Source organism: Microchirus variegatus, assembly GCF_963457635.1.
Source record: "Microchirus variegatus genome assembly, chromosome: 8".
NCBI classification, from domain to species: domain Eukaryota; kingdom Metazoa; phylum Chordata; class Actinopteri; order Pleuronectiformes; family Soleidae; genus Microchirus; species Microchirus variegatus.
The window spans coordinates 26,719,593-26,743,032 of NC_139809.1; the positions used below are offsets into that span (position 1 = coordinate 26,719,593).

The window sequence follows — 23,440 nt, forward strand, 5'->3', positions numbered from 1 at the left end:
TCACAGGCCCCGCCCATGAGACGTTATCATTTGGCAGATTTCTCCCGTGGGCGGGTCTTTTGACTCAAACACGGCCTCTCATTGGCTAAACGTGATGCCACTTTGGGGTTAATTTGCATAACCAGGTCAGGTTGTAGATGCAGGGGAGTGGGCAGGGAAGGGGTAGTTCTAGTGAACTCAACTTCTGCGTCGGTGTCGGCTACACTGTATTCTTAGAGAGGCACCTAACTTTAGTCATGATGTGTGATTTATTTTAGGAGGAAAATAAAACTATTTGGATTTTTTTTTTCATGAATAAGTGATACTTTTCTGCAAGTGGAGTAATATTCTCGCTTTAAATAAATATTACAGAAGAAAACTTGGCACTGGTAAGTATCTGCCTTCATCTGCCACTCTTTATTCTGTCTGTATGGTGATACGGAATTGACCATGAATTGCACAATGTGTTAACTTTGTCTGTATATTATCACACAATTGTCAGATTTTTTTTTGTTAAATACTTTTTGTATTAATCAAGATGGGAACAATCCTGATACATTTAGGCAGTCAAAGACACATATTGTAGAGTTCATTATTATGTGTACATTTTGTTGCATTGATAAGATCATTGTGTGATCAGCGATAAGAGGACATCATTGTGTGATGCATAGAGAGTAAAACATGTGATGTGAATATCTACATCACTGATTCATTGATGTGTTACTACACAGCCCTTTGTCTGTGTGCTCCTCCACAGATTGTTCGTCCTCCTTTTTTTTTGATCTAAAAGCAGGTAAGCCACTGACTAACGCACATTGTGTCAGTGTCAGTTCCACTGTGCGTGTGACAGCGGCTAACCTGGTTTTGGGAGCGCCACTCTTCCGTTTCCCACCACCAGACACGGTATCTACGTGCAAGGGACCATGTGGACATATCATGCACCACTGCTGGGACATGTGCACTCAAACATGAGCTGTGTGTGCTCCCTGTGTGCACCATAGCCCACTTCCTACTGGCTGTCACATACTGTACTTATTACATATACTTGTACCTCTGCCAGGAGTAGCCAGCGGATCATCGTCTCCTATGGCGCGTGTGTACGTTTTACTGCCACCTACTGTCAAGATTAGTGGTAATGTTATTTAGAAGTTTCTGTTTCATTTGTAACTTTTGAGGACAAGATGTGACAAGAGCTAAAATGTGCATAATATAAACTTTCTGACTGTTTTTTCCCCCAAGAGATGTACAGTATATTTGATGAATAAATTCCAACTTCTTTTTATGTAAGTGTTTTGTAATATTTTTTTAAGTAAAATTATTTTTTAAAAAAACTGTTCTCATGAAGACTGGTTTCCACATTCAGCAAACGCTTTACTATCTATAGACGGTGAAGACTCAACGACTTGCTTCAAGATGGAATCGAGAAAACAAAATAATCATTTTGCGATATCATGTATCTTACAATGTAATGCAATGCCTTGGTATCAGTTAGGTAAGAGCTGCATACCCAATCCATCATGACATCATTGTGAGGCAGAGGAATAGATGAGAGCACAGTGTCAGACTCATTAACTTGTGGCCCCCATTAATCATCACAGAGTAACAACGTGGATGTGCAGACGAGTTCCTTTATCAGTCACCTGCTGCCTCTCTTGTGTCTTCCATATAGAAGTAGTCACATGTTCAATATGCACCAGAAGTAGTTTCAGATAAGGGTTTGTGTGGCGCGTCCTCTGTATGAGCAAAAAAATAATTCCTTTGGCATCATAATCTGTTAATGTCCCATTTATGAGATTGGAGTTCAGATATGAACTGGGCGAGGTTGGACTCATGTGGCAATAACTGTAAATTGCATGATACAAAACTGGTGATCAGCAAATAAAACGTTTGAAGCATGCTTGTTCAGTGCATTGATTTTCTCAAATATTTCCATTTTAAAGGTGCATTATGTAATACATCTAAATCAACGAGACTCAGGAATAACGTTCATATAACAAACTGAACCAACAACAACAGTGCAGACAAAATATTTGCATTAAAAAAACATTTTGCAGATATGTTTATGTTTTAAAATCATGTTTTGGCATGTGGCGCCACCTACCGCCGTCCACCAATCATTGCCGTCAGTAGAGTCTCAGCTGCCGAGCAACCACGGGTTGCCAGTTACGTCAGAAAATGAAACCTAAAAGACCTCGGTATTTTGAATTTGAATGTAGTAACAGTTTTTTGGCCACATTCTTACATATAGCACCTTTAATTTCCTTCCTGTTTTGCACCAAGGCTGGGGCTCCTCCAGACAGTGGGACCCAAACAAGGATTTGAAGCTTATCTAACTCCTGCCAAGCCACGCAGCTCTAAATCGTCTTAAGCGTAATCCAGTTCCACACAATTAATCATAATATCTAAACTGCCCATCTCGCATACTTCTAATTCTTATGGCATTGCACACAGTGGCAGTGAGTGATACCACAGCGCTGAAATGGAAAGAAACAATGTGTTTTGCTTGGGAGTTTACCTGGCAAGTATCACCAGATAAGGGTATTAATAGAAAATCCACAGGGTTTCTGTGTGAGGTTATTAGCCAGAGCACTGGGGAAACGTCACGTCACTCAGTGTGTGACAGCCAGCATGTTTACTCTCCAGGGTAAACAAACAGGAAAGGGGTGGAGGACAACAGCATTGTGCAGACACCCGTAGCTGACCGGTGCTGTTGTTTATCCCATGATGCCAGGGACATTTTTTCCCCCCAATCAAAATGACTGAAAATATTTAAACAGCGAGTGGTTACGACTAAACTAACATTACAACCTAATTAGATTGGTATTCAGCCTTCGCAAATGCTCACAGGTCTGCTGCAGTGTGCCCCTTGTGTCAAGTAAACATTGAAGCAATCGTGATTTGATTTGCCGTATATCACCATAGATTATACATTTAATAAAATGTGTTTGTACAAATCACCATAAAAAACACTAACCACTCTATTATATTTTATTGCAAGCGCGAGAACTTGAAGTTAGGAGTGGTTTCCAACATGTAGTTGGAGTAGTAGTATATAAGAATTACAATTGCAGCCTTTGCAATTTGCTGATTGGATTGTCTCGAAATGCAATTTTGATTTGAAAACTTTTTATTATTCAGCCCATGTTTTACATATATATTCTTTAAGATTACCCAAGACAGCAGTAGCTGTGTCAGTGATGCCAAAATGTCCTTCTTGCATCCCAGGATGCACTTGGTGAACCCAGATATAAAATGCCCACAATCACTGGATGCTTTCCTGCTCATATGGAAATCATGCATAATACATCACCTCTAATATATTTATAATGCATGTGACAGAGTGTCTTTGCCGCACTTTAATTGCTCGTGTACGACGTGTATGACTCCATAAACAGTGGATAAAAAAAAAAAAAAGGAATTCATTCCACAATATTTATCTAAAACACAATACATATTTTTATTATATTTAAATACATAGTAATAGTAATAATTTCTCTACATAAAAGGTTTCTAAATTATTTTACATTTCATACAGATACATTGCAGTGTTTAGAGTAGAAAAACTCTGTAAATATATTTTTCGTCTCATGTATATACAGTATGTATAGACGGAATAATGACAAAGAAATGTGGTCAAATAAGAGGTGACGGTGACAGAACAGTGAACAAGTTTCCCTGTGGCCGTGCGATCCATGTTTTATCTCCATGACGACTCTCGGGATGTCAGGACTGCAAGACACAAACATAAGTGGGGATGATGATCCCTTTGTTGGGAAAACACTTTTCTGCTAAGAACACAGCAGGAGAGAGACCTGGCTTCAGTAAGGTATTATGCACACATGCCAACGAGAAACTCAAGCTGATGTAAAGAGCAGTTATTAGCAGGTCTTACGCCCAGAGAAGTCGCAGGCAGAGTATGCCTAAAGTCCTGAAGTCAACAAACATATTTTAGGACAGAGCGCTGAGATGGAGTCACTGCTAAAAGCAAGAAGCGTTTTTTATGATCTCACAAAGAAAACACCACACCTCAAAATAACGAAGGAGAAACACTAACACACTTCACATTGACCCGTGAGCATCATACAAAGACGTATAATGAAAGTAAGTGCTGCGACGTCATAAAGTAAATATTGGTTCAAGTGGATTGGCTGGTCAATTGTGACAAAGACAACAGCATTCAGTGTTTTTATTTTGTTTTGTTTTTTAAGCCCAAACAAATTCAACCTTACGCTAAAGAATAGTGTTACGACAGGTCAAACGTGAAGTGTGACGACAGCAAAAGAACCAGATGCATCTATCCGAATGAAGGAAAAGAAAAAAATGCTGTAACAAACCATAGCCCCGTGTTACTACTTCTGAAATGCATCTCTTCTTTGAGCACAGAATTTGACAAAAATAGATCAATAAAAGCTATAGAAATGATTTGCACCTTCTCAAAGCGGAGCAAAAGGACAGAACAGAAGGATGCATTTCTGTGTAGGAGAACACGGGCCCAGGCTTCACACTGGAGGAGAACGGGACAGTGCAATACATTTTTGCAGAGCCCTTTGAGAAAAGGCTCTTGCTCTTTGGAAGTACAAGTGTCACCAAAGTACAAGGCATTATATAGATACAATCCCATGACACATAAACCGTATCCATACATTAAAAAAGTCAAACTAAATTGACATTGATCTCATATTTTCCCCTTGTCACAGTATAAGAAAACGGCAAACACAATGTGTGCCACAGTCACTTCCAGGGCGATCGATGTGTTGCATTAGGATAGAGGGAAAAGCAGCTGTCAGCAATCAGACGATTGTTGAGTTAATGATAGGAAGGCAACTCTGTATTACAGAGAAGGGGGAGGGGTTAAGAGCAAGTTCCCAGATGAACTGAAGTATTAAAGTATCACAGAAGCAGCTTGTGTTAGTCCAGAAGCAAACAGAGGAGGAGGAGGAGGAGGTGGAGGAGGAGGGCAAGGAGTGAGACGCAACACAGGAGGACAGATAGACCCGGAGCATTAAAGGGGATATATGCAAGACATGTATTATGGTAATTCAGAGACGCCACCCATAGGAATCTGAACCACTGTTTTGAAGTCTTGTAATTTGATTGGTGGCCTGTTGAGAATTTGTGTCTACAGATGTGGGCCACACAGTGGTGTAAATGGCTGAAGAACGTTGCTGGTTCAAATACCGGTCCGGGCCTTTCCGTGTTACGTTTGCATTCTTCTCCTTGTGTGTGCGTGTGTGGGTATTCTCCAAGTTCTTGGGTTCCCCTCACATGTACAAAAACATGCAGAGGTTAATTAAATTGCCCTGTGACGGACTGGCGACCTGTCCAGGGCGTACCCCCCGCCTTTTGCCCCTTGTCAGCTGGGAATTGCACTAGCAGCCCCGTGACCCTCGTGTGGAGGATAAAAAGGTCGACAATGAATGGATGGATGAAGTTCACAGATGTCACCTGCATCCAGGCTTCAATTGGACTATACCAGCTGTCAATCACGCTACACTCTTAGAAATAAAAGTGCCAAGTAGAACCATATAAGGTTCTTGGGCTTGCCCTCATAGGAGAACCATTTTTGGCTCTTTTTATAAAGGATCCACCTGGGATCCTTTTGGAGGGTTCCACCAAGAACCCCTTTGAACCAGCTGTCAATCACACTACACTCTAAGAAATAAAAGTGCTATTCAGGAAAGGGGTTTTAAAGGGTTCTCTGGATCAAAATGGTTCTTAGTGGAACCATTAGTGTTAGCAAATGGTTCCAGGTAGAACCTCAGCCCTTGTAGAAGGACCCTTTTGGAACCCTTACTTCTAAGAGTTTAGTGTCCACTAACATGTCGTATTATCCTTTTTCCTCTAAAAAAAAAAGAATATAACTCACAAAAATCAACATTATGTGCAACTGGAGAAGACTCTAAACCTTCTTTTTGATGCTGGTGCAGATACTTTGATCAAAAAACAAAGCTACAGCTGTGTTCCCCCATTTTCCCTCTATTATATCAGTATTATCTTATTTTTATGTAATTGTAGAGCAACCACACTCTGTAAAGGCAAAGGTCACTGTTGTTTATACATGTACATATTTCCCCTTTAAAGAATACAGGAGTATGTGACAAAATAGAAAGAGGATGTGGAAGCTTAAACTCAGACGAACTCAACAATGGAATGTAGGAACAGGAATCAGCAGAAGAGAGTTATACACAAAGAGAGGTTGGTCTTAAGTCAGCAGAAACAGCAGGGCCCTCCACCATAAAATATGCTTCCACTACCCACCAAAAAAAACTGCAACTAAAGCTTTAAACCCAATCAAGATGGGGTAAGTAAAAGGGACAAAGGGCACTGGGACCAGGAGACGGCCAGGGTAGGAGAGTAGTAGAGCAGGACGGACGTGGGAAGCAGCAGAGTCTCACACATACACACCCTCAGGGTTGAGACTGGACACTAGAGGGTTTTGCAGGTTGCGTGGATGTCCTAAGAACTGTTTGGCTGTGGGACGTGGTGGGGATTCCACCAGAGTTGCACTGTGGCCTGAGGGAGACGGAGAGACAAAAATTGTGACTATGACTTTTCAGCAGCCGAGCATGCAACACCATTTCCATTTGGTTTTCCATACTTTCATTCCTGTATCCTTCTTGCAGAAGATGTGCGAGTTCCAATTGCTCCAGTTGCTCCTGCAGCTCTGTGCGTGAGTTGGTGTGCACAGGCAGGACACCTGCCTGCTGAATGAACTGCTGCAGGTTGCACTGCCTCAGCTCCTTATTCAGGTCCTCCAGCTCCTCCTGTTTGTCCTTAGATGGAAAAACAACACTCATCAGTGATTCGAAAACGACGTGAGAAACACAGAGACACCGCTGACTTGCTGAAAACTTCGACCTGTAAACAGAAGTGAGCACAAAATATGGAAATGGGTTCTGCTTTCATCAGTTATCTTGCCTTGAGGTCACATTACTTCCATTCACCACAAGGGGGCAGTAGAGCCCACAAGTCTATACTCAAATTACTTGTTACTTTCAAACCAGTAAGCCACAATGAGTCATCGAAGTTGCACAACTTCAGATTCCAGTTGCCTGAGGCATTCCTGCAGAAGGATGCATAACACTGCTCATTTGCCAGGGGCATCTCAAAGATGCATCGACAGACCGCATGTCTCAGTGAAATCCAATGCAAATATCCTAACAGCCAATCACATGGCAGCAACTCAATGCTTTTAGGTATGTAGACATGGTCAAAACAACCTGCTGGAAGTCCAAACTGAGCCTCAGAATGGAGAAGAAGTGATGAAAGTGACTTTGAACATGGTGTGGTTGTTGGTTTCAGAAAATGCCAGGATTTCCACGCACAACCATCTCTATGGTTTTTACAGAGAATGGTCCGAAAAAGAAAAGAAAATATCTCGTGAGCCGCAGTTCTCTGGGTGAAAACGCCAGCAGTCAGAGCTGAATGATCAGACTGGTTTGTCTAAAACAACCACTTGTTAACACCAAGGTATGCCGAGGGCCATTGACGAACGCTCAACATTTCGACCCTTGAAGCGGATCGACTTAAGCAAGAGAAGACGTCACTAGCTGCCTCTCCTGCTACTTTATCAGGTGTCCTCTGTATCTAATAAATTGGCAGGTGACTGGAGAACCATTAGCACCACTGTAATTGAGAGGGTGGAGATCAGAGATTGTCCACAGAGACGGTGACAGATCTCAACTCTGTGCCCACACATTAAACTGATGTTCACAATCCAGGTCAGTTAATCAGTCTTAATTGACTCTCCATGTGTGCTTAAATCAATGTGTCTGCAGAGCTCAGGAAGCAGAGGCAGTAGGTGTTATATGTGGGTGTGTTTGTGTGAGACTGATGTTGGACTGAGGCAGGTCACACCTGCAGCTCTGCCTCCATTAACCTAATGACAGGAATGCTGTGCTCATCACCACCTACACTTACACACTCGCCTGGCAGCTTCAAATGCTCCGCTCCCTAATTACTGACAGTGCAAACCAACAGTTTGTCATCAACACGATGGACTAAATTTTACTACAGTGTATAATGTTACTGGTGTTAACATGTTATTTTCAGAAAATAACAGCACAATAACAGATAATATTGCGCTCCACTATGGTTGGTTTGGTTGCAACTTGCTGGTAAATATGGCTCTGGTATATATGAAAAAAAAAGAAAAAATTTGAAACCGATTGCTACATTCTGCTTTGCTGTCAGTTTGCCATTATTTAAAACTTTAAGGGGACCACTGGTGTGTGAAACACTGGACTGCAATCATTTTCACAGCATAACCTGTGGCAGAACATTCAAAACATCTACCATACTGCAATTACAGAGACCTCACAGCAGTTTTCTTCAGTTCCCCTGACTGAAACTAGTCTGCATTAGTTCCATAAAGTAGACACCAGAGTCCCTGAAATGTCATAAAAGGTTTGACCACAAAACTATCACAAGTTGAAGCCGAGTAGATCCAATAAAAGGAGCTTTTGTTCTACCAGTAAATCCTCTTTAATCTCTTTTTACAAGACATATGTCACTGTAACACAAACAGAATGAGTAACCATATATTCATAACATGCATACAAGATCATACCTGCCAAACCACTTCAGCTAGTCAGACAATAAAACATTTCATACAAGGTAGGATATAAGTATACAGTGTTCATGTTATTATAATTCCTTTAATGTCAAAATGCCACGTAAATCATGTTTCTTTCACATTGCTTTTCTTTTCTTTTTAGGAGTGTCTCTGCACTGTTGTGTGTGTCTGCTGCAGTGTGCAGGTAGGAGAGGGATACAGGCTTGCACTATTGCTACTAGAGGGTCTGTGCAACACACCTCAAATGGCAGAACATGGGCTGATGTGGATTTACAGCCCTCTCTCTAGAACTGTGACCTCTCTCCTTACCTGCAGCAGAGACTCTGCTTTCCCCAGAGCCTCGTCAGTTTTAGATAGATGCTCCTCCAGCTCAGTCCCCTGCCTCTCCTGGCTCTGGATTTCAGATTTTACAATGCCGAGGGACTCCTCGGGCCCGTTGACTCCCACATCTGTCCGACTCTCCCGCTGGATCTCTTGTTCGAGCTGGGCAGAACGGACCGAGAAGTCGTGAAGCCGCCGTCCACAGTCGTCCAGCTTGGCGTGGAGATCCCCGAGTTTCCTCCTCATTCCTCGCTCTATTTCCACCTCTGCTTGAAGCTCCTCTTCCCAGTACTGCTCGTGTGCTAGCTCGGCCTGGTTCCTCCGCATCACTTGCTCTAGGGTGTCCAACTCTTCTTGCAGACGAATATCAGAGACTGGTGAGGGACAGGGAGAAGGGTGGGAATGATCCCAGGTATGCGGGTCCCTCTCTAGGGCTTCGAGCTGGGTCTCGATGGCCCTTAATCGCTCCTGTTGCTGAAGAACTTTCCTAAAGACCTCATCTTTGGATGGGCCTATAGTTGGTGAAGGAGAGGGAGATGGCACATGAGAAGATACAGGGCTGGGCGAGGGGGATGGAGAGGCTCTCTGTTCTGGAGAGTCCCGAGGAGACCTCTTAATCTGTTTGGCTTTGGTTCTCGGAGAAGTGGATGGCCCTAGGTTAAAGGTGAGTGCTTTCTTAGGTTGGTTTCGTTTTGAGGGCTCTGGCTCAGAATGTTTGGGCAGCGGAAGAGGAGTTGGTCTGTCTTGTTTTGAGCCAGGTCCGTCACTGCTGCTCGGGCCAGTGCGCCGTAGAAAAAATTGAACTTCACTGCCATGCTGGCCTAACTTAGCGAGAGACTCCAGTGGCCTTTCTGTGGCCAAAAGCTGCCTCTCTGTATCCCTTAGACGCTGGATGAGAACGTAACGGCCTGTTTGACCTAAAAGAACCAGAAACAGAGAGACACAGAGTGAGTGCAAGTAAACATGATAAAAAAAAACACACATATTATCAAGCTTTTTTTTTTGTAAAATGATTTTACATATTTTAAGCAAATCTGTTACAGAGTTACTTGTAAAAGACACTTTCCTTGTTCAGCTGTTTTTACTTGTAATAATATGCAAACATATGACATCAGATGCATTATAATGATGTCTTATTCCTCTAAATCTCTGCCCCTGTGGACTGGAATGAAAGGCTGTTGCATAAGACTCACACAACATGTAACAAATGTTCAAATAACTTCAAGTTTCCACAAGGACCTTGAAATTAGGACAAATCCTCCCTGATGGCTTGGCAGACAGCTCACTGATAGAAGGAGGGAGTGCTAAATCTGGAGTTATGTTGTTAAATGCTACTGCATCATATGGCTTGAACAAAGCCGCAGGACACAGGGGAAGAGAGCCAACTCCAATCTAAACTGACCACCAGCAAAAGGTCAGTGTAGAACAGGACTACTCTAACCTTGGCATGTCCTTTTGTTTTGTCTGTGTTAAAAAAACGATGTTAACTGATGATCACTTAAGGTATTTGATAAAGTGTCAAGCAGACGAATGACAAATAACAACTACAGCCCCCTCAGAACTGGTACCGACATCCATCCGTCCTTGATGCGTCTCCTGTGACCACGTATGATCAGATCTGGTGTCTGCACCCTTTATTCAAATACCCACTGTCGTCATGTCCGTTTGTAAAAACAAAATCCTGTTTTTACTTGCGTCTGAACGTACAGATGTGTTTAAGTTTCTGTGTCTCTGCATGTGTGACTAACATAGAGCAAAGGGTACTACTCGTGCTGCTGTAACATAAAATAAGTTTTAAAAGAAAAATCCTCTATGATGCTCATTGTTAATATTGTTGTGGTGACTATAAAAAAAATATGTATACATGCTCAGGAGTTGAATCTGAAAATAAACTCAGGACAGATTGGGAGTGCTCAGACCAGTACTTGTATAGTACTTGTAGTAGTATAGACACTACTACGACAAAAGGATGATACAATTACTTGAGATACTCACCAATAGCCTGTGCCAAAGCAATGACCACGTCCTGGCAGGATGTCTCCTCAGATAAGCCACACACCACTCGCACCACTCCATCCACCCACACTTTGAGCTCCATCTGGGACCAGGAAGGGTGGGTAAGATGGAAAGAAGGGTTCCAAAACAGGTCACTTCAGCTTGGCTCGACTCAGATCAACACTGCATGGCATCGGCTCTGTGAAAGATAAACAGAGACCCAGGGCTCAGAGGTGTGTGTTCATGTGATTGATGATTAATCCAGAGGTTTCACTTCCTAGTTAGAGCAAATAAATAATCTGCTTTTAAAAAAAACTGCAAGCCACACCAAGTGTGATCTCACTGAGTTGATGCTAATGATATTAGCCAACTCTCACAGACAGTATGACACAACTTGATGTCAACCTAAACAAGACACAATGGAGGCGATCATATATACAGCAGGCACATGGTGTTCCTGTAGGACTCGAGGGCGTTTTTGCTGAAATGCCAGGTTCTGCACCATAACACTGAAGTCACAAATGTGTTGCGCTGACTGACAACATAATTGTATTGTAAATTTCAACACTAGCAGCCAAAAGGTAGAGAAGTGAAGCATTTTGTAAAAAATCCTAGTTGGTTGGTTAAAAGCCACAGTGGTATCTGGTGGACCTGGGAGCATAAACGCCAATCTGTAACCCAATTAAGTGCTCTGCTGCCCTCCTTCAAAGCTGTTATGATAGCTAACTGCCGATGGGAACGGACAGAGAAAGTGGAGCAACTCAAGTGTGTCTATGTTTGGGGAAAGTGTGTTTGTGCAGGACGACAGAACAAGCGTTTGATCCGCCTCAGCAGGACCAAAACTGGGTCTCATCAGACTTTAGCGAGCAGAGCAGTAGGTAATTCAACATGCATCCAGGCGGCAGGATTAATCTCAAATAATATCATTATGCTCAGTCACCTCAGTCTGCATGTCTGTACTTTTACAGTCAGGCTTCAAAAACAAGGCAATAAAATACTGCAGTGCGAATAAAAAGTGAAATGCCTCAGGCCATGGTAGGATTATCTGTACAGCTTGCCACAGCAAATGAAACTTTTAGCCTAAGTGGGCAAAAGACAACGCTTCACATAGAGTAAAACAGATGGTGTTCTCTTTCTGACCGTCTCTGCTTCTCCATGGGAGGTGTTTAAAACTGAGCCCTTCCATTATCTTGCCCCTTATTCAGTGCCTGGCTCTGCTCCACTGGCTGCCTATAGGGAGCTGCTTTGGAGGAATGCACTGACTTCATCTGCCAGCCGGAAGAATTCCTGCTTTTCTTAACAAAGCCCTCGCCCTGCCCCTGCTGACCTGGCTGCCCTACACCACCATTACTCCACCGCTGTTTGAACGCAAAACACAGGCAGTGCTGGGGAGCAACAGCCACATCTGATGTGGCAACAGTGGCACAAAGCAACAGATCAACAACACACCACATACTGAGGGCATGACGACACAGCTCAGACTCTGGGCCTGCAGAACGAGATAGATAACGTGAAACAAGTTGGACATAGATACGGATGATCACATGTTTGAAAAATTCTTTGGAGCAATCTGAACGGGGTGATTTCATTTGGAATGTTTTTTTGTTTTTTTTCCATAGGGCACAAAGTTTGCTCTGTGATGCAATACATATGCTTAAATGAATCAGCAGGTAAGAAAATAAATGCTTCCTTCTAAAACATATAATACTAATAATTCAATTGAATAAGTATACATAAATACTTTACCAATTAATTCTGTAACGTTTCAATGAGGCAAAAAACAAAACTGGATTTAGTATAAAATGAATCTACACCTGAATTTACATGTATATTGTATGTATATTGATTAGTTACTCGATTAGTTCCTGTTATTGTGTACTATATATTGCTGATTTGCTTTCAAGATAATAAAAGGGAAAAAAATAACAGACAGTAATGTGCTTCATTTATTTATTTAACATATATATATTTTCTCTGTACAAAAACATCTAATAATCTAATCTAAAAATCTATAAGCTTGCACAGGAATGCTATCTCACAGGCAAGTGCTAACAAACATAGTACCTCTACAAATCATCTTCACACCATGAAGCAATAAAACTGTGTAAGGAAAGTGTTTCCAGATCTCAAACAAATGTTTAACTCTTGATGTGTTTGGTAAAATGCATCTCTGTGTTTTTCAAAATAAGATCCTACATACACGGAGTTAAATTTGAACACATTTGCTGTCAGTTCTATAGAGGTTATTTATTTATTTAATTATTAATTTTTTTAATATTTGTCCAAGTAAAGTACCGACTAGATCACAAGCACACAAAAATCTTCCAGCTTGGAATGCCACTCTCCCATGCTAATTCTTGTCCCTTATGGCTCTTGAAATATGATAATCTGCACTAACAGGAAACAAACAGGTCATGTGAGTCTCAGGTTGCCGTCTCTTCTCTGTGTTGCAGGCACAGCAGCACCGAGAACCAGACATCCGCCTGACCCAGCTCCTGTGTCACTTCTCACTGCACTACAGACACTGGAGAAGGACTTGTATATATTGTTTGTGAAAGGTAGCCTCAGACGCATAAAGTGCACCATTTTTACATAGCCAAGAACTACATTTTAGTGCTGAAAGTTAACAAACAAATTATTTTCATATTTTGTCCTTTAGTCACTGAGCTGTTTAGTCATAAAATGTTGATTGGGGTTTCCCAAACCTTAAAATTATGGTCTCCTCAAATGTCTCGTTTTGTCCACAAACCAAAAATACTTAAATTTAATGTCATAAAGACGCAAAGACACTGTTAACATTTAAAAAGCTGAAACCAGAAAAGTCTCCCTTTTTATCCCCACCTTCATAGATATCATTCACAATATTGTAGAAGTTGAATCAATACATACGTTATCTAGGATGTAGGATCCAGCTACTGTAAAACATTGGTCTCAGAGTCAACATGCAAATGCTGTGAACAAATGCAGGCTGCAGGCTGCTTTGCACATATATATATATATATTCAGAGTCACTGTGTGAACACACCTATTCTACTCCAACCCACAAAACTTATCCAAAACTCCCCACATGTCAACATTCCGTAACTCCAAACCACACCCCTTAATCCCCCTCCCCAACAACAACAACAACAAAAGGTCTCACCTCGACTTTCACCCATGCTCCACCCACCTTAACAACACAGGCCACAGTTTCAGATGAAACTCTGAAATCTCGACTGTCACATTTTCTCAAAAGAAGAAAAACAGACTCCGTGAGTCAAACGGAAACATGATTATCTGCACTCCAAGCAACGAAAACAAAACACATCCAACATCCAGTCCTACTGTAGTGCACTGGCAGTGTGAGAGGTAGACAGTGGGGAGGGGGGGGGGGGGGGGGGGGGGGGGTACACATCGAGAAAAGAGCAGTGATTGGAGTCATGTGCCATTGCTTCGCCCTCTTTCCTCTCGTCAACATTCACCCATCCTGCTAACACGCTTTGCGTCTTTCATCGCCCTGTCTGTCTATCATCAACAGCCTCCAAGCTCCTCTGTGAATTTGACTCAAGGCAGAATGGGTTAGCATCACGACACTGCAGACACACGGGGCATGATTCGGCTTGTCTCTGTGCCACTCTGTCTGAGCAAACAGTGTCACTCTGTGAAGTGATGGAGGACAGGCTGGGTACACAGGAGCTTCCTTATGCCAAAAACGACCACGGTTTTTTCAAAATGCATCACAAAATGTTTGAAAATTAAAAAAAGTTGCTGTGCATTTTCCTTCTGGAGCTCGACTTCTTGATAGGATTTCTTTTATGACAATTTAATAACAAACACATCAGACTACGGAGACACATAAAACACTTTCATGAGAGTTCAAAAATGTACACTACGCCTGTACAGACAAAGTACAGACAAAAAAGAATAAAAGCAAAAGCATTCCTGCAGCTGGACAGACACACCCTTAACTTCCACGCAGGTCTTAATGTACTGCAGTTTTTCAACACTTAGGCTACATGAAGAGTGCGTGTGTACAGTGTGTGCGTGTGCAGTGCAATGGGCAAGGGTTGGGTATCTATTGTACAAGCTTTTATGTTAACATACATTTGCAAGAAGATACCATTTATCTATGAGAGTTGGTTCCAGCTCTAGCTCTTTACTGCGCTATCTCTGCAGCAGCAGAGGCCTGAGGAACAATGGGCAGGGGTAAAGCATCATCACACACTACACTGCCTCAGATCTGAACCCCAGTTAGGTACACAAGCACTACACACACATACAACGAGTGGACAAACAACAACCAGTATCAGTATCAGTGTCAGCAGAGGAAAGACGCCCCTGGCCCAGGGTGGTTCAAGTGTACAGAATACGTTTGACATCACTGTTGGAGGACAATGAACAGTGCTGAGAGAGGCTGTGCCCTCTGTGCCACTCTGCTCCAGGTTGGCAGGGACATACAAACACTCAAAGAGCCACTAATACGCTGGCACCAAGCAGCTTGGTCTCATCTATACTGCAGACTGAGACACTATTATTGTTCTTATTCCACACTCAGCAGACAGCATTGTCTCTTTTGTGGTCTCTGGCATCACCGTGTCGTCTGCCATGATGCGCCACAGCAGTGTTTACTGTGATTCAACTGTGTCCACGCATTACCACTGATAAAACCAATAAAAGACAAAACAGATACTTTCTTTTTGTCCTCCCCTCCCCTCCCACTTTTTTTCGCATTTTTTCCATCCTCCTCCTCCTCCATTGTTCAGTGTTAGAATCTACCAAGCGAGTGTTTGATGACCAATGAGACCAAAAACACATAGTCCACAATGTGGCCATGGAAGAGACCAGCACAGTATTTATTCATCACGACAGAAAATCATCCTTCAGCTTTGGTAATTATAATAGGCTCTCAGTGGAAATCTTGTGTTGAATCACATGTGTATTCAAAGTCGCTTATTTATAATACAGCAAGGAAAAGTGTGTAATGTGTGACGCCAGCTTGCATCTCGTAAGAACACACACATGTACATGAGCATGCACACACACACAACATACTTATTCATAAAGTGCATAAACCGGGTGGTGACGTAAAAAAAGAGAGTGTTTCAAAAGAGCATAATCAACACCACAGAACTTATTCCAACTAAAGATTTTTTAAATAGTTTAAAGTTTGATATTGTTTGTTTTCAAAAATGTTCCATTACCTTCAGAGTTGCCCAACTCGATCCAAGATCTGAATTGTTGATAAAAGTAAGAGTTGCCTCAAGGACTGAACTGAATTAATCAAAAACATCTGCACAAATAATGTCTTTAGGCACATTCAGAAGATGTTAGGGAGATGATTCATCGGATATAATACCACAGAGAGGCCTCGTCTTATCATTTAGTCTTTTTATGATCGTATCTCACACAGACAGACCTTCCAGATCTATGGCAGAAAAGGAAAACTTTTCTAAATTCTTCAAGAGTCATCGGCAGCTCCCAAAACACCATGAACCCCATGCAAAACTCATCAGTGGGGCTCCTGTGTTTGCAGTCAGACTGTGGGGAATGATACACTGAGGATTATAGATCTAAAATCTGAGGGTATGTACTGGGTAATGTTATATTAAACTTTAATAAGTCTCCAATGTTGTCTCACCCCATCACAAACAAGACAATTTGCTTTTATAGCATTTGACGAGGCAGTAAAATGCAGGGAAAATCGTCACAGCTGGATGATTTATTTTGTCTTTTCACTTTGTGGTAGATGCGCTGATGATGAACTTCTTTTTTTATAAAAAGCTGGGGTATGGGTGTTTTTATTTGTGCAGGCAAAACAATTCTCATGGCACGGCACTGTCAGGCATTAGTGTTTTCTTATACATCTTATGAATAATGCATGCATTTCTCACAGCCCATTAATTTGGCGAATATTTCTCAGAACAAAGTCCAAACGCATGTGACCGACTAGCTCTTTGAAATTTCGTGCCCCCACCATGAATGCATCCCTGCTCTATTGACATGTTAATGCCTCAGCGCAAGAGAATCAGCAACAGTACTAATAAGCTTTGGTCGTCATACTCTCATCCAGGGATCTGTTGCTGCAGCCGTCAGCCATCTCCATTATAATGATTGGCCTCTCCAAGTGTGAAATCTCAATGAGAGTGAATCGGGGGTTCATTAATCCAGCGAACATCTTTTCCTCCAAATCAAGGGCAAATATTGGCAGTGTTGCTCAGGATTTACAAAATCAAACTTCTCAGTTCAAGGTTGCAAACTCAAATCTCCAAACAGCTGCACAAATGACGTTATTCTTCTATGTGCTGATAGATCTCATGTACAGGTCCTAATCAAACATGCCGTGTAATCTCTGTGCATGTAATCGATGATTGATGAGAGATTAAAGGTTGAAGTCGTTCTCTCCAGTTGATCTGATGCAGACCTCAACGCGGTCATTCAGAGTCTGGTCTACACCTGTGCCGGTCACTACCCACTACAGTCACAGTGTGTAAAAAACAGCACTTAGAGTGAAATTCCAGACATCATAAATCACAAGCCGCACTCGCACAGACAGATGGTTAACTGGCCTGAACGGCAAGAGAGAGGTGAGTAGAAAATAAGCATCATTTTAATCCTTAAAAAAAACAAAGCATATTTTGTGATCATTATTCTGCTCTGGAAACATTAAGCAATCATGGCACACTTCTGAAGTTCAGTGAACGACTCTCAAAAGCTTGTGGCCACTGGCCACAATAGTTGACACAGTCCAAACACTCCCGGATTATGAAGTTCCTCATACCTGGGTTTGGCGCTAGTCCTGCACTTGCTTGTTTTAACCCCCGGAAACAAAGCGGAGGCAAGGAATGCGTTTGCGCTGACTCATCCACCCCACAGAACAAGCAGCTAATGGTGAGAATGATAATGCAGGATTGTACATAGCCTTCGGATAGGACCAGACAAAGCTGGCCTCCGCTGAGAGCTCAGCTCAGGATCAGTGGCATGGTTGCCTGCAGTCTTGAACCCTGTGAGCATTGTTGAGTGAAGAAGAGAGGGAGAAGGTTCTCAGACTGCTGATGAGCACCCATGTGAAATCATATACTCTCAGACTGACTCGGCAATGCTTGTGGGGAAGGAGGACATTACTGTGTTCCCAACTAAATTTGTACACACATACTAGATACAACACACACAAGATTTATGACATGATATATATTATTATAACCAAAATAATATGTTAAGCATAGATTGCAGACAGGCAGGCTCAAGCTAAATGATGATGCTTAATTTTGGATTGAGGCAACATGCAACTAAAAGGGAACCAGCTAATTTAAAAAAGGGTGCATTTAACACGGCAAATTAGAGAAAATTAGTGAGCTTCAATTTACCAACATAAGCCATGTATAGCCTTCGTGTTTGCAGGTGCAAGTGTGGCCACTCCATTATCACTTCCTGCTTGCGTGCATACATGCATGCATGTGTCATACATGAATCAGAAATGCCATGGTCTCCACTTTAGCAAGTTTCAAGTTAAATTCATGAGTAATTTAAAAGGTCCCCTCCGTGTCTGCTGTTATCAATTATGCACTCCTGTATTTGTTTTCTATTTTTTTGCCCACATACATTTGTGAAACACAATTCAAACATTTTGAAAAGTGGTTGAAACTATGCCATCATAATACATCAAACTCATTGTTCCAACACGGAAATGAAGGATTATTAAAAACACTGCTCAATTATTCAATCCAAGTATCCACATGTGATGTAATTCACATAACCGTGACTTCTCCTGTGGAAGCATTGAAGGATGGCTATTTTGTCAGTGACAGTCTAGTGTCAGTCTTACATCATACTTTAATTTCATACAACACATGATGCAATGTACACTTGCCAGTCCTCATATGAGCTGAAGGGAATATTGCCATTAGCATGCCCAAGGAAAAGAAAAACCAATGTGTTGCTGCACAGAAAAGAAAAATGCATATAAGCAGGCTCAGAGCATCACACTTGCATCAGCCACACAACCCAGTCTGTCACATCATATGCTACTGCAATATACATGTCAAGATCTACAAGTTTGGTCTTCATTAAGGCGGTTATCAATCCAGGACAGAGCAGGTGCACATTCCTCTGTAGGGTTGTAATGATAATATTACACTAAAAAAAATACAAGACTCCCAAGAAAAGGAAAACACAGATCCATCCGCTGAATGGATGTTTACACAGATGAAAGTCAAGAACTCCACCCGACTCCCGACCAAGACATCAGTCTGAGGCCATGAGCAGCATCTGGCGAGTTCACCAACTACTACTGTGGCTAATGCAATTCATTCACTGCTGGATCCGATTAGTTTTGACTTTGAAACTGAAACCCATAGTTCCTGCATGTGTCACTCCTTGAATAACTGCCAGAAAATCTGACAGAAACCCCGAGGCTGTGCAGATTAACACACTCTACAGTTAAGGTCAGTTGTGTCTTCTCAGATCCTAAAAATATTTACCAAGGGAGATCCAGCATTCCTGGACCTTGGGGAGAGAATAATACAGGTAAACATGACCATGGAGCGAGAGACATTTGAGTATCGGTGTGTGCTTGTCGACCTATCTCGGCACAACCGTGTAAAATGCTGCTACAGACAGATAAGATATAATCTCTTCATTACGGTTAAGTAGTATCATCGCACAAAAAGGGCTATTGTGTAAACGGAGATACAGTCAGTATTGGGGGTGTAGCAGGTTCACACTGTGGAATGTACTAAACACAATGACTAACTATGACATAGTTCATAATAAACCTTTTGTATTGTGACCACAATTTCTACCATTACATATGACAACGCTCACTTGTAAGTAAAGCTGTCTATTCATCTTCTCATTGGTCATGTAGGTTTCCAAAGCTGATCACACATTTGATTCTACTTTTTTTTTCTTTTTTTTATCTTAAATGTACCCATGTGAAACAGAAAAAAAACAGAAAAGTGTTTTTCTCTTAAATGTGGATAAAAAGTCTTAGGGTGGGCCTCTCAATAGGCCTGATTTATAGTTTGATAGGGAGGTGTCCCTCACAACTCTCTCTCCCTGTCATTATTGAGGGGAGGAGTAACCATCATGTCTATCAGAACAGTGTGGGGGAAGGACGCATCGACAGTCCAGATGAGTAAGGAACAGGTAGGAGGGCAGGGTGCAGATTTATACACGTTTTCCCAGTATCCCAGGAGCACCACTGGGACGAAAGACAATATATCTGCCTGGCACTTCCAGAAAGCTGCCTTTCAACCCTTTGACTCAAAATCACCGTGGTGATCTCTGGCATGGATACACATGTGTAAACACACTGCTTAATGCTGATACGGCTGCTGTTGCTGAGTTTACATACGCAAGATAAGTCACCTCTTAGGATCAGCAAAAAAGTGGGAGGAGTTGGAGAGTTTGATAGAGGAGAGTTTGGACAAATGTGTAGCAGCAGACCAACAGAAATGGCCCAAATGTATCTCAAAATAAAACTGACAATTACTATGGGAGGTGTAGCACAGAAGACAACTAAGGTTTTTCATAAAGGCACAATTTTGTAAAGTAGGTTTACTGCATTCCGTGGATGATATTGCAAGGTAAAACCTTGAGTAAGGATACATGGGGTACAGGGGTTCCAGATTTTACTCCAGGCAGATCAATAAATCTGCATCTTGGAATAGGGCCAAGGTCTGAGTCAAAAATGGTACCCTAAATCACAGAAAAAAAAGATAACTTAACACTTACAGGCAGACTGGTCTGTTTTATAGATGATTTTGGTCTCTGTTTGACTACAATCTAAGGCCAGGTTCATACATTCCCTGTCACCATCGTCAGCCAATGTTCGTGACGGTACAAGTGGTAAGCAATCACTCCAATAATTTGGGACCAGGCCAACCTTACATGCTGCCTGTACATGCTTTTTCAGTCCAATTGGTGAAACACTATAGTTTTGGTCAAAGAAGACAACAATGAAGAAGATGATGACCAAAGGAGTAATGTGAGGAGGCCTTTTGTTCAAATACAACCCATCGCTCATACAAAATGGGTGTGACCTCCTTGTGAGAAATTGCCGCTACAGGAATGGAATGTGAGATCGAGCAAGCTTGCGTAGAATGCAAGACTGACATACAACATTATTTTAGTATGAATGGAACTGCAGCCATGTCCGCACAACTGGACATGTGTAGCTCCTCTCTGTGTAATAAAAAAGCAGAAAGTAGGGAGGGGCCAAAAGAGTATATTAAGTGGCAAAGATTCACTTTTGAGGTTGTACTTTGAGCAATAAATGTACATGAAGATGAATGAAGATGTTTGTGTGCAACAAGTTCATTCATTTAGACCAGGGGTTCTCAAAGTTTTGATACCTGAGGGCCAATTTAGGAACCCAACATTGGACTGAGGGCCGCCAAAGGAAAAAAAAATGAAAGAAATCCCATTTGTAATAATTTTAATGACCAGATTGCGGTTCTACAGTTTAGCGTTAAGTAATATAAGCGTTAATATAATAACGCATAATAATTTACTGGGTAATTACCCAGTATTTTGGCCATTGTTCTTACCTTCTAATTACAGGTTAATACCAAGTAACACATTTCTGTTACGACATATACTGGGTAAATAGCTAGTAATTGGGGGCTGTAGCTACCTGCTTATTACCAGCTTATAACCCAAGAATACACTAAAATTCACCATATAGAAACCAGGTAAATACCCAGAATTGAATTGAATTGAATTTATTTATTTAATTTTATTTAATTTGGGGGCCGTAGCTACCAGCTTATAATAATAATAATAATACACTAAAATTCACCATATAGAAACCAGGTAAATACCCAGTATTTTTGTTTACACTTATTGGTCTGTATCCAGTAATGTCCAATAAACATTTAATAAGCTTAGTACCTCCTGGATTAAAACTATCAACTGTCACACATCACATTTGTTCAATCAACCATATCAACAGAGGCATGTAAAATAACTGCTAAACTGACCCCTTGTACTTTAAATAGTTTTATCAAGCTCTACTTCTCATCAGTGTGCATTTGTTCACCGAGAGATGACATCTACATGTGCTTGTTTTGTTCCTAATATGCTTGATCAAACACATCTACATTCAATGACAGCACCAACGTCAAGCCTCTCAGCTTGAGGGACGAGCCTGTCAAATCCACCTGCCTCGCTCCTCTCCTGTCTGCTGTGTTATATTACTAGTTCTGAGCCCTGTGGCAGACATTTTCTCTTTCTTACTGGCATCTTGACCCCCCCTTGCCGGACACAGAATGTGGCCCTTGGCAGAGTCACCCTGTTATTTACTGCACAGAGAGCTCACAAAACATGGCTGGTTGGATAAGGGAGCAACCTGCTGCTCACTCACACAAACACATCCATGGACACGCACTCAGTCACATGACCATCCCCAGGGGTTTGGCAGAGATGTTTACCACGCTATGATCACGACGGAGTAGAAGTGAGAACCATGGATACTCAAGCGGTCCATAATCTCTGCTACACACCTGTGGACTGTGAATGCTTTAAATTACAGTAAGACAGGAAATGAGAAGCCACTGGTTTGATGACATGACAGCGCAAACACCTATGAAGGCTACAGGAAGTTCACCCCAACAGGATATGACTACATTCACTTATGTGGACGTAAGACTCACTTCAGAACATGGACAAAACCCTGTGAGGACATTCTGCAGGAGTATGACCTGCACATGTAGGATAAATAAAAAGAGATTCAGAGAAAGCCAAACAGTTGGCAACAAGACATTCCCTAAAGGTTAATGTTTCTCAAACTGCCAGCTGGATTCAAAAGGTATGCACTCGTTTTTGATCAGCGCAGAACTTGATGTGCAAAAATGTGCTTGCTTGTCTTAAGATAATAAAAGCAAATCCACAGAAAAAATTCCTTCTCCAAATCCCCTTCTTCCTCTCAGTAATTATAGCCTTCCAGCTGACAAACTACAGGTCTACAGTGTTTGTCTTTGTCTCCGCAGATACAACAGGTAAAGTAAGCTCGGCGTATGCTGGGCTGGATGCCAGTCTGTTACTGGTTCTGCTAGCCAAGAACACATTACCCTTCCTGCTACAAAAACACCTGAAGAGAGATGGAGGAAGAAAGCTATTCTTTCAAACCTAACCTGGCCTTTCATAGGAAGGATACTTCCTTTGTGCCACCAAGAAGTTGAATAAAGCAACTCGTACAAGAAACACAGAAAGTTCCCATTACAGATTAATGTGAGGGAAAAGTTTGCTCGAGCAAACTTGGTGGAGATGATTTATTTAAAGTCGTACAGATGATTTGATAAATTGGAAACTGGGTTGACTTTAGATTGGAAATAGGGGTATGAGGCAAAGTGAGGGAGCAGGGTGTGAAGGATGTGAATGTGATGCAAGGAAGACTGGATCAATCTTTTATCACTGCAGTGTGCTTTCATCCCTAATGGATCTGACATGAGCAGTGCTGAGCACTACCTTCCGTCACATTGCACAGGCAGGGGAAGGACGCACGTATATAACGGAGAAGTAGAGGAAGCAACACATAGGAAGGAAAGACTGTTACAGAGGGGCAGGCGAGAAAGACAGGGCAAGAAAATGGTC

General features: G+C 41.9%; 1 protein-coding gene across 1 annotated transcript in view; it reads right to left on the minus strand.

Moving 5' to 3' along the window:
• Positions 1-3,586: 3,586 nt before the first annotated feature.
• rassf7a (Ras association domain family member 7a) overlaps positions 3,587-23,440 on the minus strand; it is a 36,170-nt gene continuing 16,316 nt past the window's right edge. The window contains exons 3-7 of the mRNA XM_083893172.1: positions 10,871-11,069; positions 8,864-9,792; positions 6,578-6,752; positions 6,385-6,492; positions 3,587-3,708 (exon numbers count right to left, since the gene is read on the minus strand). Of these exons, the coding sequence (XP_083749298.1) occupies positions 3,677-3,708; positions 6,385-6,492; positions 6,578-6,752; positions 8,864-9,792; positions 10,871-10,973 (1,347 nt within the window). The 5' untranslated portion in view covers positions 10,974-11,069 and the 3' untranslated portion in view covers positions 3,587-3,676. The remainder of the gene's footprint in view (positions 3,709-6,384; positions 6,493-6,577; positions 6,753-8,863; positions 9,793-10,870; positions 11,070-23,440) is intronic.